The 17,013-nt window shown below is 46.2% G+C and overlaps 2 protein-coding genes across 2 annotated transcripts; one reads left to right on the top strand and one right to left on the bottom strand.

Moving 5' to 3' along the window:
* Positions 1–1,188: 1,188 nt before the first annotated feature.
* Positions 1,189–4,515, bottom strand: TNFRSF9 (TNF receptor superfamily member 9). The gene is made up of 7 exons (XM_064397096.1): positions 4,021–4,515; positions 3,795–3,920; positions 3,505–3,642; positions 2,991–3,057; positions 2,753–2,889; positions 2,406–2,540; positions 1,189–1,498 (listed from the first exon to the last, which is right to left on the bottom strand). The coding sequence occupies exons 1-7, from the start codon at positions 4,112–4,114 to the stop codon at positions 1,374–1,376; spliced, it is 822 nt and encodes a 273-aa protein (XP_064253166.1). The 5' UTR covers positions 4,115–4,515; the 3' UTR covers positions 1,189–1,373.
* Positions 4,516–5,214: 699 nt separating this feature from the next.
* PARK7 (Parkinsonism associated deglycase) lies at positions 5,215–12,540 on the top strand. The gene is made up of 7 exons (XM_064397500.1): positions 5,215–5,370; positions 7,425–7,558; positions 8,229–8,330; positions 9,005–9,064; positions 9,886–9,955; positions 11,305–11,391; positions 12,082–12,540. The coding sequence occupies exons 2-7, from the start codon at positions 7,469–7,471 to the stop codon at positions 12,240–12,242; spliced, it is 570 nt and encodes a 189-aa protein (XP_064253570.1). The 5' UTR covers positions 5,215–5,370; positions 7,425–7,468; the 3' UTR covers positions 12,243–12,540.
* Positions 12,541–17,013: the final 4,473 nt, after the last annotated feature.

Genomic DNA, 17,013 nt, shown 5'->3' with positions numbered 1-17,013 from the left:
TAGCTTTATAAATAGTTTGCTGGCTTTTCATGTGTCCTGTTCATGCCTTCAGGTTTGTGATTTTAACATAATAGTTCAGTAACCCAGTTCTCATGGCTGAAAGTACCAATAGAGAGAAGACTTGAGCTAGGGATAAAAACTTCACAATTCAGGCTTTTTATGGCCCTTATTTTCTCACTATATAAAACTTACTGTTTTATATTTACTTGTACATAAGTTTATCAAAACATGTAAGTGTGGCTTGGTGAAAATAATCTGCTATTGTAACCTGCTGAATGAAGAGATGGCTTGTCATTGTTCAAATGCAAAATAATTTTCTCTTGCATTGAAATCAGAGAGGGGAAAATCACCTTTAACCCACATATTGGTACTTTTTGATTCTATTTTTTAATAACATTTAGTGAAGTAATAAAATGTGTGAGGTTTGTAAATGGTTAAAAGCGGTGCTGCGAATGTAGTGACTCAAACATGTATTTTCTTTTTTCTCAAGACCAAAGTTAACAGTGTTTGATCAGAGAGACAGATAGTGTGTCTGATGTTAAAACCTTTCCAACCTCAGCTACAAAAATAGCACCACAAAGATATCACACTTACAGCTGCAATGTACACAAGGTTTACGTCACCCAAAAGATCAAAGCTGGGTGATGCAGGGCTGAAGGTGGTGCAGTCCAGCTGCAAAGTAACAGCCATTTCTAAGTTCAAGTCAGCCACAGCTTCTCTCAGTGTTTCCACTGCCTCCCTCAAGCCAACACAACAGCAGGTGCTGCTGTGCAGAACTTTGCAGCTCGAGATCTCCATGGGTTCCTTTCCCCTGCAGTAAGGATGGGTGCAGAGGTGGGGCAGGGATCTTTCCAAGGGTGATGGGATCAGATGAGCTCCAGCTGCACCTGCACACAAACCCTGCTGGGCTTGAGCCACACTTTGGGAGGAGCTTTGGAGCCAGACTCAAGAGGATGGCTGCTAGTAAGAGACTGTGAGTGTCACCAGTGACTCTACAATGTGATCTCCTTTTTAGCTTCAGAAGCTTTTGGATGCATGTAAATTAAGGCTCAGGTAATATTAATGAGGGACCAGGGAACTATTCTGCACTTCTGTTAGGGCTTTTTAATGCAGTACTTCTTTCTACATGTAGATCAAGAACCACTTCTTAGAAATATCCTTACTCATAGAGGAAGAAAATCAGCAAACTGTTTTGGAGGGGGTTTTTATTATTTTTTTTTTAAGAAATATAAAAAAACCACCTTTTCCCCAGTGGCTGGGCTATTTACTGCTCTAACACTCAGCTGCTGACCCCTGCTCTATTTACATAAACAGGTTCTTGTTCTGTATTCCAAAAGAAAACTCAAATGTGGCTGACTTGGACAGTTCAATTTCTAGTTCACCAGAAGATCTCTCAATTCTGTGGATTTGCCAGGACTCTGATATTCACCTTGTTCTTCCTCAGGGAAATGGCAGCTGCAGGCATCATCTTCCTGAACTGACTGATCAGGGGTGTGCACTGAAAAAAAGAACAGATTCACAGAATCAGTTAGGTCCATCTTATTTCACCATCCCTCAGTCACAAATGTAGGATGTCAGGAAGAAAAAAATCTTCCAAGTAATTCTATAATCTAAAATTATTCCTCTACAGCATGTATATCTGATAAAACTGATTTATCACACTTTGTTTTCCCTAATTCAGCAGGGCCTCTGGTGCTCTGTTTGTCATGGCAATGAAAGGAAGACCAGCATGAGGGAAATAGATTTTTGGACTGCTTTGGTCTTCTGTATTTAGAGTTACACTACAAGATTCAGACCTTATCCTTAGAACAGGGGAAAAGAAGAGAAAGGGAGAGAACTCCCCAAAAAACCAAACAAACCAACTATAAACGACATTGAATAGAATCAGCTTCATCTTTGTGCTGAACCCTTGTGCTTGCCCAGGATTCATCAGCTCTCAGAGGGCAGAGCTGGATTCAGGCTGATCTGCACCTGTGTAGCAGCACAGCCTGACTATGTCCCCTCTCCTGGGGACTGATGTCCCTCTCCTGCTGCAGCCAGAGCTCCAAGACACTCCCTGCAGGCCATGTGTCCTCTCTGGGAGCAGAGAGAGCTCCAAAGGGTTTCAGCTACGCAGGCCAAGGATGATGCTTGGAAACCATAAACTGAACTGACCTTTAACTGGAGCAGCTGAGTTTTTTAATCTCTGACAAATAGTCCACTTCTAAGGATAAGAAAGCACTTGACCCAACACCCACAGTGCTTTCTGCAATAAAAATTCCCAAACTGTTTCCCTTTCAGCTGCTTCTGACTTACAAGGCCAAGAAACCCGAAGCTATTGCAAGTACCTTTGTAAGGCACTTAACCTGGATTCCTGACTTCTGTCTAGTTTCAAAAAGAAAATCTGAAGAGCATATTTATCTTACTTTTCTTGAAGACAGCATGTAGTTTCTTTTTGTGCCAGACACTGAAGCAGATGCACAAAGGCAGCAGAAACACTAAGCACAACAGCCCAGCCACAGCGAGAGAAATCCTGATTGTGTCTGTCTGAACATCCTTCCCTAGGAAACAAAGAACATTCTCTAAGAATATTAACAGAACAAGATTCTACTGCCCTTGAATCAGCTGAAAACTTTGTCTCCCATTCAGTCTGCAACAGTGGAAGTGCACAGAAGAAAGGACTTCTGCTTTGAATGGAAGGTGAATGAGCTACAGTATGTTTAAATAGGTCATAATTCTTTACCTCCATAAGCAATATTAGACAAGGACTCACCTGGCACAGTGATAAAAAATGGAATTTCGAGAGATGTTGTAGGTAGAGTAGTGACTGAAGTGGAATTAAATGGAGCATATTTGCAAATGACATCTTTTGCTGGAGTTCCAGGCTCCAGGACTTGGTTTCCAGAGCACCTGAAGGACATTTACAGCAAAATAGGGAAAATTTTTAAAAATTTTAAATTCCAGTCAAGTATAATAGTTGTAGCATTTTAATTTTTTTTTAGTTTACTTACATTGTCCAGTTTTTACAAGAACCATTGGGCTGATCATTAAAGGTTCCATAGCGGCAAGTCTGGCAACCTTCAACGGACAAAGACAGGTAAAATTATACAAGATAACATTTAAAACACAACACATGAAACATTATTATGTTCGTACAATGCCAGAATTACTACTTCATAAGCCGCTCTGAGTATGCAAGTCTTTCCCTGTTAGCCACAGACCAGACTTGGCTAAAAACCAGTTGATTTGGCACAAGATGCCACAAACCATGCCGAGCTCCAGAGTCGTGCTTCCCTCGTGCTGGCAGCCAAGGAGCTGCCATGCAAAGGGAACTCACTGCTGCATGATTGAGCTGTGCAGGGTTTCTCTGCTCCTGAGCTGACTCCACACACCGTGCAAAGTGTTTGGCAGCTTTTATCTCGACAGGTCCTTCCTCTATCTCCTTCTGCACTGTGCAAGAGGCAGCGCAGTGTGTCTGCTGCAGGAGGCAGAGGGGCTTTCAGCTGATGGGTAAGGTGATCCTACCGTTCCTGGTGCTCTCCCGGCCCACGCCACAGCTTGGGGCGCAGTAGGCGCATCCATCGCCGCCGCAGCGATAGCCCTCCTTGCACGTGCACTCCGCATCGCTCGTCGAGGAACACTTCTTCAAATACTCAAACAGTCCTGCAAGGGGGAAAACCACTTTTAGCTTCCAGCAAAGGCTTTGCTCTCACAAGAAGCAGGCTGGCGGCTTCAGCCCCGCCGGGCAGCTGCCAGCCCGGCCACGTCGTGGCCACCACGGGAGGTCACAGCAGGGCTGGCGGCGCGGCCGCTACCTTGGCACTGCCGACACATCCTGCAGCCGCCGCGTCCCGCCGCGCTGGAGAAGGTGCCGGCCGGGCAGGGCTGGCAGGGCGCGCCCGCCCCGCGTCCGCAGCCGGCGCTCTGAGCTACGAACGTACCTGCGGGACGAGACAGCGGTCACGGCGGGCCGGGGCACCGCGGGCCGACACACCGCGGGCCGACACACCGCGGGCCGACACACCGCGGCCCGGCCCTTACCCGGCGGGCAGTCGGCGCCGCACGGCAGCGCGGCCGCGGGGCTGAGCGCCAGCGCCAGCAGCGCCGCGGGCAGCAGCGCCCGGCCCGCAGCCATGTGTCGGAGCGGGGCGGAGCGGCCGGCGGCACTGCGCGCGGGACACCCGGCACCGGCCCTTAGCGAACGCCCCCGGGGGGCCTGGCTGCGTCATGCCGGGGGCGGCGGGGAAACCCCGGCCCGCGGGACTTTCCGGACCCTCCCGGAGGCGCGACCCCTCAGCGCTGCCGGGCAGCGCCCGCAGAGCTCTCTCAGCGATGCCGGTCAGCGGTCGCCCTTTTCACCGCTGGGGCTTCCCGGTGAGTGCGGCGTGGAATCCCCGGGAGGTGACAGGCGAGAGGCGGGGCCGGCAGGCCGCAGCCGTGCCGGGGATGCTGAGAGCGCACGGGAAGCACCGGGACGCGCAGGGAGCGGCGGAGCGCAGCCCGCACCGGCCGGCACGGGAACGGCGCGGCCCCGCCCCTGCGCGCCCTCGCAGCCAATCCGCTGGTCCGGCCACGCCCCCTGCGCCGCCCCGCAGCCAACCCCGGGCCTGGCCACGCCCCCTGCACCGCCCCGCAGCCAATCCCCGGGCGCTGAGCCGGGCCCGGAGCGCGGGCAGGAGCAGTGATGGTGGACGCTGCGGAGTTGGGCGCAGAGTTATAACTGAGAAGAGAACGCATCGTCCGTGTGTGTGTGTGTCCGTGCCCGTGCCCGGCACACGGGCAGGCACAGCAAGGACCTGTCCAGGTTCTGAGCGGAGTCCGCTGCCGGCAGCACACAAAGCGCCCCGTACCGGGAGCTGAGCCCCGCACCGATGGCAGCAGGGCCCTCAGCGGTCATTCCCTGTGGCCGGCTCTCCTCCCCTGCACTTCAGCCGCTCTGCCGGAGCTCTCGTTTGCCCGGCAGCCAGCACCTGCGAGCGGGCTTTTACACAGCAGGGCTTTGCAGTCCCAAAGGTCCCCGCCAGCAGCTCTGTCCTTCAAAACACCAAAACTCAAAAACCAGGGGCAACACCATCCCTGAGCCACAGGCACTCCCTGTGCGCCGTGAGCCTGGGGAAAGAAGCGTCGGGCAGATGCTCCGGGCGGAGAAGAGCAAGGCTCGGTTCTGCTGGGTCCGTGCGGGGCTGCCCGAGGAGCAGCAGCAGCGGCAGCAGCAGCGGCTCGGTTTGCGGTCTCGCAAACGTGACTCCGGTCTCGGCGGCGCGCAGCGCAGCGCTCTCCGCGCTCCGAGAGAGCGTGAGAAAAGCGGAGCGCGCCGGCAGAGCGGGGCAGTGCCGGGGCGGAGCCGGGGCCGGGGCGGAGCGCCCCAGAGCCGCCCGCGGCCCCGCTGAGGTGAGTCGTGAGGGCCGCTGCTGCGGCCGCGGGCCCGGCGAGCCCTGGCTGCGGGGGTGTCGGTGTCGGTGTCGGGTGTGGGCTGAGGGTTCGGTGCCCGGGCGGGGTTGCGGTGCCCGGGCGGCCGCGGTGTTCGGGGCCCGGAGCCGTGCCCGCGGGCAGGCCCCGGCCCGGGCCGTGCCGCCCCAGCGCGGGGAATGGCGCCTGTCCCACACGAGCGGCTGGGAGCGGGCGATGGATGCGGCCCTGCCGCCCGTGCGCCTGCAGCCGCGCCCTGCCCCTGAATAAAGCCTCTGTGCGCTGCAGGGTGTGATTTTTTTAAAGCCACCCTCGTTAGAGATCGTGATTCAACGCAAGTCACCATCCCTGCGAGGCCTCCTGTACCCACGCGGGGCTGAACGCTTGGTGAGGGGTTTGAGGCGGCCTTTGCTGCAGTGAGGAGCAAATGGCACACTGGCGTGTCCTATGTGTAGGTAGCTTGTTAAATGACTTGTTAAATGAAGTTGCTGTTAGGTCTGTGTAACTTGGTTCTGTACCTGTCTTTCCGTAGTAATGTGACAGCTATTTACATATGCATCCAAATGAAGAACAGTACCAATGCTCAAGAATTTGGCAGTGTTGTACAATAAATATCTAAAGGCACTATGGAGAGACTTCATTTAGCAAAACTAGGAGACAGAGTAAAGGTTGCAGGGTCAGGTGCCTGTTTTCATCTAAAGAATTAATAAAAGGGATGCAAACTGTCATCTAGACTGTTTTTCTTCTGTGGAAAGCAAGTGCAGCATTTCTGCATGGTGGCTATTCAGGTATTTTTTTTCTAGTCAAATTCATACAAAATTTTGCAGAATCAATGTGTACCCTCAAGCTATTAAGAAGCTCTAGGTTGTCCTGAAGTTATTGCTAATACCTGTGATTTGGGTGTACTTGATCAGTGGGCTTTGCATTGACAGTACATAAGCTGCCCTAAAAGTAGGATTTGACACAGTGAATTTTTCTGCTTGGGCTGGTTCAGCATGCTGTGGGATGTTGTGCTGTCTGTTACTGCATCCTAGAAATAACATTCTAAAGCAGGCTGCCAGTAGGGAGAAAACCTGAAAACAGATGAAGTTGAAGCAGGGTGAGGATGATTTTATTTTATGTAGGCACCTAAATGTGCATCACATTTTCAGAAGAACTCCCAGGTACTATGTGCAGTTCTAGATGGAAGATCCCTGCACAGGACAGAAATCTCTGTCTTCCAGAGCAGTAACTCATGAAATGCCTCCTCACATCACAGATGCTTTCACAGGCTTCTCTCAGACCTGTTACTGGTTATTTTACATGATGTAAAGTTATTTTAACTTAACCTTCAAATGGAAATCTGGCCATTCACCTCAACTTGACTTTAGAAGCTAAAAAAAAGAAAATGTCTCAAGCCTGGTTTGTTCCATTTGCTAAGTCCTGTGGTCTGCTCCCCCATCACACATGTGCACATGTGTTTCTTCCCCCACAAAGCTGCAAAATAACCCAGAAAATCTGTTGGTGAGATTTTACAGGGGCTCTGGTCGACTCACTGTTAAGTCACAGGAAACTCCTCATGCAGCATGCTGGGTGGAAACTGAAAACCAGACATGAGGTCAAAGCTCCTGCAAGCCCTTTTTGTAAGAGCTGGCCTGGGTAGGAGTCAGTTGTCTCGGAATGAGTGAGGGTGTGCAAATTGAAAACAGCTCTGCCACCCACCCTGCACCCCTCTCTGTGGCACACACAGGTCATGGTTAAGGTCTTGATTAGGCCAAGCTGCTTCTTCTGCTGCTGATGTGCTGTGCCTCCCACTTGCCCAAGTGTCTTAATATTTTAATATCATAATGCATTCTTTCTGAAAATTTAGTTAAACAGGATGGCTATGAATATTAATTTATGCCAGTGAATTTTGAGGTGGTTTAAATGAAAGAATATGCCAGTGAATTTTGAGGTGGTTTAAATGAAAGAATATGCAAATTACTGTTCAGTTTCAACATAAGGATTTGTACGAGGGGATTTGCCTTCTAACCACTTTGTCTTTCTATTCCCCTCAGCCCCTTCCTTCACAACCATCTCCCCAAGAGCAGCTCCTCAAGACATGGCCTCCAAGAGAGCATTGGTGATTCTGGCTAAAGGGGCAGAGGAGATGGAAACTGTGATCCCCACTGATGTTATGAGAAGAGCTGGGGTGAGTGTGCAGTGAATAATCTTTGTGTGTGCATGGTCAAGAGGAAATCATTGCCTCAAGTTGATGTTCATTTCCAGGAATTCAGTGTGTGGTCTGTGAAATGAAAATTTACCCTCATCACCTTACTGGTTAGCAAATATTTGTGTCATGCTCTTAGTGAGCATGCCTCACAACTGACATTTGTTGGTAACCTTTCAAAATACAAGTCTGATGTGGGCTAGAGCAAATATTTCTAGTAAATCCTACTCTGTCAGAAAACAGAGGTACTTCCATGTGTAGTAACTGGAAATGCCTCTTTTTTAGGGGTCTGAAAACCTCAGTGCATTACAGCTCAGGACATTGCTTAGCTTTTCTTGAGCTACTTTTGAAATTCAGTTATTAACTACAGTTCTGGCTGTTGGCATTCCTTACTCTGTTTGTTACTCTTGCAGTTGTAGTAGCACACTGTTATCTCATTAGGAATGAAAATAATACCTTAAATAAACACACCAATTTCTCTTATATAGAAATGACTGAAGTAAAAATTACCTTCTCCCACCACCTTTGTCATTCCATCACTGTGCTCCCCCATTTTGGCTGTCATTAGAGGAACAAGCTCTCAGTGCAGCTTACATATAAGAAAAATGCCCTAAATTCTTGTTTTGTAATAATATATTTGTTCTCCTCTTAGATCAAGGTGACTGTTGCAGGCCTAACAGGAAAGGAACCAGTGCAATGCAGTCGAGATGTCTTCATTTGTCCTGATGCCAGTCTTGAAGATGCCAGAAAAGAGGTTGGTCAGCACCTTCTCTGATACAATGACCAGCATAGTCTGTCTCACAGTTTCTGAGGTGAATTTGGAGAGCTTATGCATTGCCTTGGGACATATGTTGCATGTTGTGTTAACTCTGTGCAGCAGTGAATTACAGAACTGTGCATCCCACTGTGCCTTCCCTCAGTGACATCCTGCCTCACAGCCTGCTAGGTTCAGACAGATTTCTTAATTCTGCCCAGGTATTTGATTTTGCAAAGGGCCAGTCACAGAGCTGTATTTTTCCTGTTAGTTGGCTTGACAAAATACTGTGATTCGGGCCAGCTCCAGAGTTCTGATGGGAAGCTAAAGAATGTTATAGTTAGACCTGTACAATAAGATTGGAGCAAAACCTCTTGTCTTTACAACACAAGAGCTGTCACCTGCTTGCTGAAGCTTTTAAGTGCACTACGCTTAAAAGTTAGTTCTGTGAGAGACTAAATTGATAATAGGCTTTTCCTGGAACACGAAAAAGTATTTTTGTCATAATTGGAACTGGTTTTCTGATCATAAGGTGTTGTTCAGTGAAAGAAAAGGTAGCTTTCTTTGCTTGCCACTTGAATCAGCTGCAGTGGTCTTCAAACAGGGAAATGTATTTAAAGAGTCTAATGTATGTATCAGCCTCTATTCAACAGAGCAATTTTATTTTGTTTTAGGGGCCTTATGATGTTGTGGTCCTGCCTGGAGGGAACCTTGGGGCTCAAAACTTGTCTGAGGTAAAGTTCTGGCATTTTAAGAATTCATGGGCATTCTCATGAGTAGTGGGGTGGTCAGCTCTTGGTTGGTAATCCTGCATATTCAGTTCAGCATCTAAGAATTGTCTTCTGAATAAATCAGTAAACTAATTGTTGATGGTCTTAAGTCTTCTTGTGATTATATAGGTGGGACAGCTGGGTAAATTCTTGGGAGTACCTAGTAAAACAGAATAAAAATGGAGAGGTGTTGTGCTTTATGGGAAGATCTCTGTTCAGATTCATATGAAGATGAAACAGTTGAAAATGAAGATTTGTTGCTGAGACACGAAACTGTCCAAACCCAAGGACTCTGCTCCCTTGCAGAATCCTGTCTCTGGGGTGGTATGAATTCCTTGTGGAAGGCAAGCAGACAAACAAATTGGTTTATCAAATAGGGTTTAAGTGGTATCACAGAGTTTGTAAACCATGGAGTATGAGACAAATATCCCATATAAATCTTCTTAAGAATGGTGGAGACTGTCTAGAGGTATCTTATCAATAGCATTTTCTGTTGGTCCTGTATTTTCAAACAACTTTTTGTGGCCATGGGTTAACCAGCTTCATGTGGGTCAAGTACTTCCTTGCAGTTCCTTCTGATTTCCTTCCTCTTTCCTTCTGAGGCAAGTATGTCTTGCTTTCAGTTTTTCTCCTTCTGTTCTCATTGCCCTCTGTCCTGGGGCAGGGAGGAAAAATTCCAGTTGGTTTCTGTACAAAACATGTTTATGAAATTTCATTGAAAACTGTTTCAACCGTGCTTCAAGTAACCAGCCCCAGACAATGACTTGTGATGTTTCTTCATGCAGTCTGCTGCTGTGAAAGACATTTTGAAGGACCAGGAAAGCAGAAAAGGCCTGATTGCTGCAATATGTGCAGGTGGGTTAACAAAGTGACTTGCTTTGTAAAGCATTTGGATATTTTGAAGGAGCATGAAGAGTTTCCTTTCTTAGAAATCTGTGTTCCTGTAATTTACTACCAGGAATTTGTGCCTGAATATATTTATATCTTTCTGATTTTTTTAAAAATTTAATAGCAGAGAAATCTCTAAAATAATTGTGAACATTTATCCTGCAGGTTCTGGTTGTTACCTAGTACCTTCCAATCACTGATATTACTGTCTTTAAAATAAAAAGTGAAATGTAATGTGCTAAGATTTTTTTTTAAGTATGTGCTTATTCTGGTGGTCTTTCTGCAAGTGTACAGCACTGGCAGAATGTCATTGCTGTAAATTTATCTCACATAACCACTCCTGCCCTTTAGCTTCAGAAGGAAGGCCAGAAATATAGAATTACAGTCTCACCCTTCCTGAGCTGCAGCAAAAAATGGACTTGGTTGGAGGAGAGGGTTGTCTGCTTACATATTCTGAACAGATTCATATCCAGATAATGAACTTTATGAGACTTGTGTTTTAAAAATCAAGGTGAAAAATTACCAGTACTGCAACTGAAGGCTGGTCTAGGGAGCTGAACTGAGAGTGAGGATAGAGATGATGAATTGCTCTTGCAGAACAATCCAAATTCACTTCTGCCTAGTGGAGACCTTTGCTTGTAAGCAGGATGATTCTTAGAGCTCATTCCAACTGAACACAAAAGAGGTTATTTCCTGTACTAAATCCAGAATTAAATAAATGAACAGAAATTAACCTCATGTCAGACAAATCCTGCCTTCAGTTTCTTTTGGAATTCCCATAAGGATTTCCTGTCTGATGACTTAGCACTTCTTGACACAAATTCTTTACTCAATTCAGGCTAAGGAGGAAGTATGAAAAGAAAAGAGAAACTCTTGAAACCAAAAACTGAACAGTTAGTCCATGATCTGTCCAAAATACTGCTTGGCACACAACTGCAGCATGTAGAGACTTGCTCAAATGAAATCCTATCTGTTAAGTCTTAATTCAAAGTTTAACAAGGTTGTAAAGTAATTGTAGGTAATTAATTTTCAGATTGAAATGCAGACCTTTTGTTTCTTAATATCAAGCAGTTTTAAATAAAATATCTGGAAGTGAGCTGTTCACTCCTTCAGAGGCAGCACAGTCATGGGTGGGACATCAGTGTGAGCTGTCATGTGAGAGCTTTTTGCTTCAGAGAAAGGACTGGCATCAGTGTTTATAAAAAGTAATCTGTGCACAGTGGGCTTTGACCCCAGGGGTCCTAATGCCCAAATGTCTGTTCCTGTAAGTGCAGCAGAAGGCAATTCCTCACTGGTGCAGCTTTGTGTTCTTACAGGTCCCACTGCCCTTCTGGCCCATGGGATAGGGTATGGAAGCAAAGTCACAACACATCCTTTGGCCAAAGACAAAATGATGAATGGAGGTATGTTTCTGTCCAAACCCTTCTCAGATTTTCTTTTTTTTACCTGAACCCACGATTTAAAAATGGAGAATAGCTTTTTATTTCTTGCTTTTCTCTGAATTGAGTCTATATCACTGGAAAATAGAGGGCTGTACTGACAGTCTCATCCTTGGGGGAATCCTGCTGCTGCTATCATGTTAGGAGTCTATTGAGGCTGGGCCATCTCTTGCCCCTTTGGTTCTTTGCCTCAGTGGTCCCAACAGCAAACTCTGGGAGCACCTTTCCTGCTCTCCTGTGAGTAATGCTTTGTTTCTGTGGCAGCTGATGGCTCCACACTTCCTTCTCCATCCTAAGGGAAGGGATGGTGAAATGCTGAGGGTCATTCTGTGGCATTAATGAGGCTGGAGGGGAGCAGATGGGTTCCCCCAATATCTTCTGCATGCATTTGTTAATAAAAAGAAATTGTGAACAGCTCCACAAAGCAGTCTGACTTCCAGAAGTAACCTCATGGGAGCTGACAGGCTCAGTGAGAGCTTTTTGGGGAGCTTTTAGAATCAGAGGGGCATTCCCACAGCTTGGGAATGAGCTCCCTGCTCCTCCCTGAGGAGAGCAGGCAGGGATGAGCTGCTCAGAGGCAGTCTGGGGCCCTTGTGCCCTCTGTGGAGGATGCAGTGCTGGGCACTGACCCTGTTGCTGTTGTGCTCCCCCAAGCACACTACTCCTACTCGGAGAGCCGCGTGGAGAAGGACGGGAACATCCTCACCAGCCGTGGGCCTGGCACCAGCTTCGAGTTTGGCTTGGCCATTGTGGAAACACTGCTGGGCAAGGAAGTGGCTGAACAGGTGAAGGCACCTCTAATACTGAAAGATTGAGATCCTGGTGTGGGAGAGGCGCTAGGATAAACTTAGAGAGTCTTATCCTTTGTAGAATAACTGTAATGTGCACTGTTGTAAATACACTTTAATTGTGGGTGAAATTAGTAACTGTACTTACCTGAACTGGGATACCTTAAGAAGCCAAAGCTCTTCATTTGTGGAAAAAGATCCTGTTAGCAAAAAGCTTCATCACAAAAAACCAGCCAGCATCTAATAATCCTAGTTAGTTCTTGGATGGCATTTAAAAATCACATGGAAAAATGTTTGCTGAGTAAATAAAAATAGAGCATCCCTACTGGTGTGTTGTTCCTTTCTGTGTTCTCCCAACCCAGACCCATGAAACCTTTTTACCACCATGTACTATTTAAAACAACAATTTGAAACAACATTTATTTAAAACAACATCTGTTTAGATTCTCACCCAGTTCTTCTGGAGTCTGAGCTGGAAGGGGAAGGTGGCCAAGCTCTGGAACAGGCTCCCTGGGGAGGTGGTCATGACCCCAGGCCTGCTAGCATTCACAATGTGTTTGGACAGCACTTCTCAAACACTTCTCTTGGCTGTTTGAGTTAACTTTTAGGTTACCCTATGTGGAGTCAGGAATTGGTTCTGATGACCTTCATGAGTCTCTTCCAACTCAGGATATTCTCTGATTTCATGACATAGATTATTAAGTTGTAACCTAGAATTAGTTAAAAAAAATGTTCAATTTCTTGTGTAAAAATAAGGCAAATAATTAGTATTAATTTTCCAGCAGTGTTGGAACTAAATGAAAAGTGTGAATATTCATACCTTGTCATGCACCCCAGAGTTCCTGCAGGTTGAACATTGAAATTTGTCTTCTGCATTAAATGATTGCAAATCCATTGAGCTATTTGGGCAGCTAATAATTAGTATCAAGCCTGAAGTTTGGATTTGGTAGAATGCCACCAGTAGCAGCGCTTGTTTCTGCTTACTAAAAATTGGAAATTGCTACAAGCCTGGCTTAAGTGAGCCTTTGTCAGTTTGGAGGAGTTGCAGGACAGGTCTCTGGAGGAAGTAATGGAGCTGTATTCCCATGAGAATGAAGAACTTGGCATCAATTTCCTTCTTTGCTACCTTCCATCCACCAAATCATTCTGGTGTTACCTGGCTCTGTCAGCAGTCATGCCTAAGGATGGCACCTCACTGGACTCTGAAGTTACCCCAGCATCTGGAGATCTGGTTCTGCAGACATCTGAAGTGCATAGTCTGAACTTCAGAAAATTACTGCACAGGAGCCTTTATGATTGCTTATTTTAATGGGAAACAAGTTCATTCTCAATTACTGCATTTTCGTAATGAAATACATGGATACTTTTGCAAATTTAGAATTAAGAAATGTCTGTGTTGTTAATAACTACTGGAAGAACTGCTTCAACTCTATGCTCTGTCTCTTAATTTGTTTAGGAAATATTTCATATGTTTCTCTAGCTTTGAAATATGCTCAAGATATGCAAAAGTTGTAATCTATGTAAGATTTTACAAGTTTGTGTGGTAAATCTGCACATCTAACTGGTATTGCCATGCAAATGTAAGCCAAATGATGGAAAGAGTCTTTGTCCTAGAATCTGGAATAATTACTTGGTTTGTAAATGGGCATGATTCAGAATACAGGAAAAGCTCTGCATTCCTGGGTGGCAGCACTGCTTTGTAACATTAGAAGGAAAATATTTCCATGCTTGTATTGTTTTTAGTCTTGCAGAAATATTTGAATGCAAAGCATTAGCAAAGTGGCCATAAATTTGATTATAATTTTTTTTCTCCAAGGCTGAGGGAGTTCAACTTAGAGAAATGAGGTTTTCAGTGTGTATATTTGGGCTTTCCCACTCCCATTAAAATGGTAATAGGAAAAACACTCAGAAAAATGAGCCTAGAGCCCATGGATGTATCTGCTTAACTTGCAGATTCTTCCACCGTGTTCAGCAGAAGACTTGGTAAATAAAATATTGTAGTGCTGCTTGCATCACAGTTACCTTCACACAGCTGACCCTGTTCCCAGCCCTTTACATTGCAGCTGTCCAGCAAACATGAATTTACTTGGGTTCTCTTTCTGTGTCATTAACTTGGTCTTTCAGTTAGGGTAAGTAAGTGTATGAACTAAGATTAGCTAATTTTCCTCTTAGGGTAAGCATTACAAAGGAGTTTGCTGGTTTGAGGGAAAAAAAGTTGCCTTCCAGTTAGCAAAATGCTTTTTTTTCTGCCATTTCAGTATCTCTTTTCATAAAATCCTCTTTTACCTGCTGCTGAAAGATGAGCTGAGGTACTTTTCTGCTCATTGTTTCACGTACACTGAAACTTTTTGCCTTTTTATTATTTGCAAGCTTTGGTTTTAGAACCTGTGGTAATTGGGTTTCTGCTGCCACTGGGCTCAGCTGAAGCTGAAGGGAATGCATCCACTCTTCTCAAACATTTAGCATTTTGTTCCCTGGCAGCTGGAGGGTTTGGGGGTTGGTTGTTTTCCTGATGAGAAGGCTGCCAGTTGGCATCTGCTCTATGCCTCGGATCATCTCTCAAGAATAATGTGAGTTTTTTTCTCTTGGTTCTGGTTGTTCTGTGGGCTTGAATGCTTCATTGAGAATGAGTTCTCTTAGGGAATTGAGAAGTATTATATGGCTTAGGAGCAGGAATGCACAAGAGGGCATAGATGCTGGAGCCATCAGTGAATACTTGCAGTGATGGGAAATATTTTCATTCAGACTGAGAGCTTCTAACTGAAGAAGAAGCAGAAGAAATGTGAAGAGTGCACAGTCTGGTTTTGTTGCAGTTCTTTGCAAGTTTCTTTCCAAAAGGGGAAGGTGAGGTGCACAGCACTGTACTGTGAGCAAATCCTATCTCAGGAATGTGTCCCTCTCAGCAACAGAGAAGGGATGCTTTTCTAGAGAGACAAAGGTTTTACTTTTAGAACAGGTGGAGACAGAACCATAATGGATACAGATCAGCCTGCACACTGGTACTGAAAGCTGTGAAAGCACACAAGCTTCATCCAGTAATTACAAGCCTTGGGCAGCTTGCTGGCCATTTAGGTATATGCTTACCATTTGGTATCAAGCCCACAGTGACTGTCAGAGCAAAAAATGGTTACTTAGTCTGATTGTTTGGTTTGTTCTTTCAACGAAAGGATGCATCATGATGCAAACATAAGCAGTGATCCCAAAATGATAAAAAGTACCTGTCTTGCAGCAGCCTGGATGACCCATGACAGGGTTGGAAAGAGAAGTATGTGACAGAGAAGCAGGAGGGTGTCAACTACAGAAATCATCCCTAGCACTGCATCCATGCTGTCATTCGTGTTCTCATACTCTGCCTTCAGAAGAGAGGATGTGATATGGAGACTGCATTTTAGTAGGGCATGGGATGCAACATTTGAAGCTTGAAAAAGAAGCAACAAAACACTGGGTGAATCAATTAATTGTTGCCTGAAGATAATCTTTCAGCATGTTTGGAATGTGGTCTTGTATGTGGTATGGAAAGAAAGGAAAAATATGTAAAATGAGAGCAGATGTGCCTCTCTGCTGCCCTGGTCTGTCAGCTGACAGCCCAGCTCTGACAACACTCCCTGCTCTGAGCTTCCATGGATATTCTACAGTTCTTGCAGCATCATCACTTGGCAGGAAATCAGAAGCTTTCTGGGAAGAACAGCAAAAAGGGACAGGCTGTCCTTGCTGACACAATTTATCTGGCCTTCAGCCTCTTCCTGCCACCTCTTGAGAAGCATCCAGAGAAGGGCAGGGGCAGGGAGCAGGTTGTGGGAATCCCTGCAGTGGGGCTGCCTCAGACAGTGGCCCAGCTCCTTCACTCAGCATGTGTCCTGTGTGGAAGGTGTCACAGGGCAGACCTCACCCTTGTCTTCCAGGAGCATCTGTGGACACTTGGCAGAGCTGTGTGTGCAGAGCAGGCCCAGCCACACAGCCCAGATGGGAGGGAACTGAGCCCAGGTCTCTGTATCCTGAGTGCACCCATATTTAAGGCACTAGGCAGCATTTCTGGCTTGTGTTTTTGTAGCCATGCTTTGGGAAGCAGTGCTGACACACGTGCTAGGCTCCAGAACTGAGTCCAGCCTTGGGAAAGCCAGGATCCTGTGTTTTAGGTAACAATTCTTCCATGTTGCTGAGGTGTACTGAGGCTGCTCTGGGTGGTGCAGCAGTCAGGGGTTGCAGTGCTCTGTGTCACACTCAGCCTCTGTAGCAGCTCTAGGAGCCTTTCTGCTCTCTACAAGATTGTTCTGTGTGCTAGAAGGCATCACAGATTGAGAGGAAGCTTTTACACTTGGGCTTGTTCGTTTGCTTTACTTCATTCAACAGCTTCTAATTATACCCTTTGTACAACCTTAAATAATTCCTCCCTACATAGGGTTTATGGCCCTCCAAGTCATGCAGATACTTCTGTACTTTTACAGTTTAATTCAAGGCCATTCCAGTAATGGTAGAGGGAGGAAGAAGAAAAGTTTTCTGAGGATCTCATGCAGGCACTCACATTCTAAAGAGCAGAGTTGGTTTTAGTGAGACTTGTGTAACATTCATAACACTGAAGCCTTCCACAGCTGATGGAAGTTTCCCAGCAGGACTGGGGACATTTCTGTGCAAATCCTTCTGATTTCTGAATATTGATGGTATAATTATTTTTACAACTTACAGTGGGAGCACCTCTGAGCCACAGACAGAACTTGCCTGCAGTTCTGCTGCTGTGGCTCCCTGACAGCCAGTCCCACTGTGTTTACTCATGGAAAATATGGGGTTTGGTGCTGGGCAA

This window comes from Passer domesticus, chromosome 22 (assembly GCF_036417665.1).
Source record: "Passer domesticus isolate bPasDom1 chromosome 22, bPasDom1.hap1, whole genome shotgun sequence".
In the NCBI taxonomy this organism is placed as follows: domain Eukaryota; kingdom Metazoa; phylum Chordata; class Aves; order Passeriformes; family Passeridae; genus Passer; species Passer domesticus.
This window is presented reverse-complemented; position numbering and strand designations above follow the sequence as displayed.

What these genes read in the sequence shown, in the direction of transcription:
- TNFRSF9 (XM_064397096.1), bottom strand. Translation starts at nt 4,114, where the DNA reads ATGGCTGCGGGCCGGGCGCTGCTGCCCGCGGCGCTGCTGGCGCTGGCG. An exon ending in CGGCGCCGACTGCCCGCCGG is followed by an intron (nt 3,921 to 4,020) that starts GTAAGGGCCGGG and finishes CTCGTCCCGCAG; the next exon opens with GTACGTTCGTAGCTCAGAGC. An exon ending in ACATGCTGTCTTCAAGAAAA is followed by an intron (nt 1,499 to 2,405) that starts GTAAGATAAATA and finishes TCTTTTTTTCAG; the next exon opens with TGCACACCCCTGATCAGTCA.
- PARK7 (XM_064397500.1), top strand. Translation starts at nt 7,469, where the DNA reads ATGGCCTCCAAGAGAGCATTGGTGATTCTGGCTAAAGGGGCAGAGGAG. An exon ending in GGGCTCAAAACTTGTCTGAG is followed by an intron (nt 9,065 to 9,885) that starts GTAAAGTTCTGG and finishes TTCTTCATGCAG; the next exon opens with TCTGCTGCTGTGAAAGACAT. An exon ending in AGACAAAATGATGAATGGAG is followed by an intron (nt 11,392 to 12,081) that starts GTATGTTTCTGT and finishes TGCTCCCCCAAG; the next exon opens with CACACTACTCCTACTCGGAG.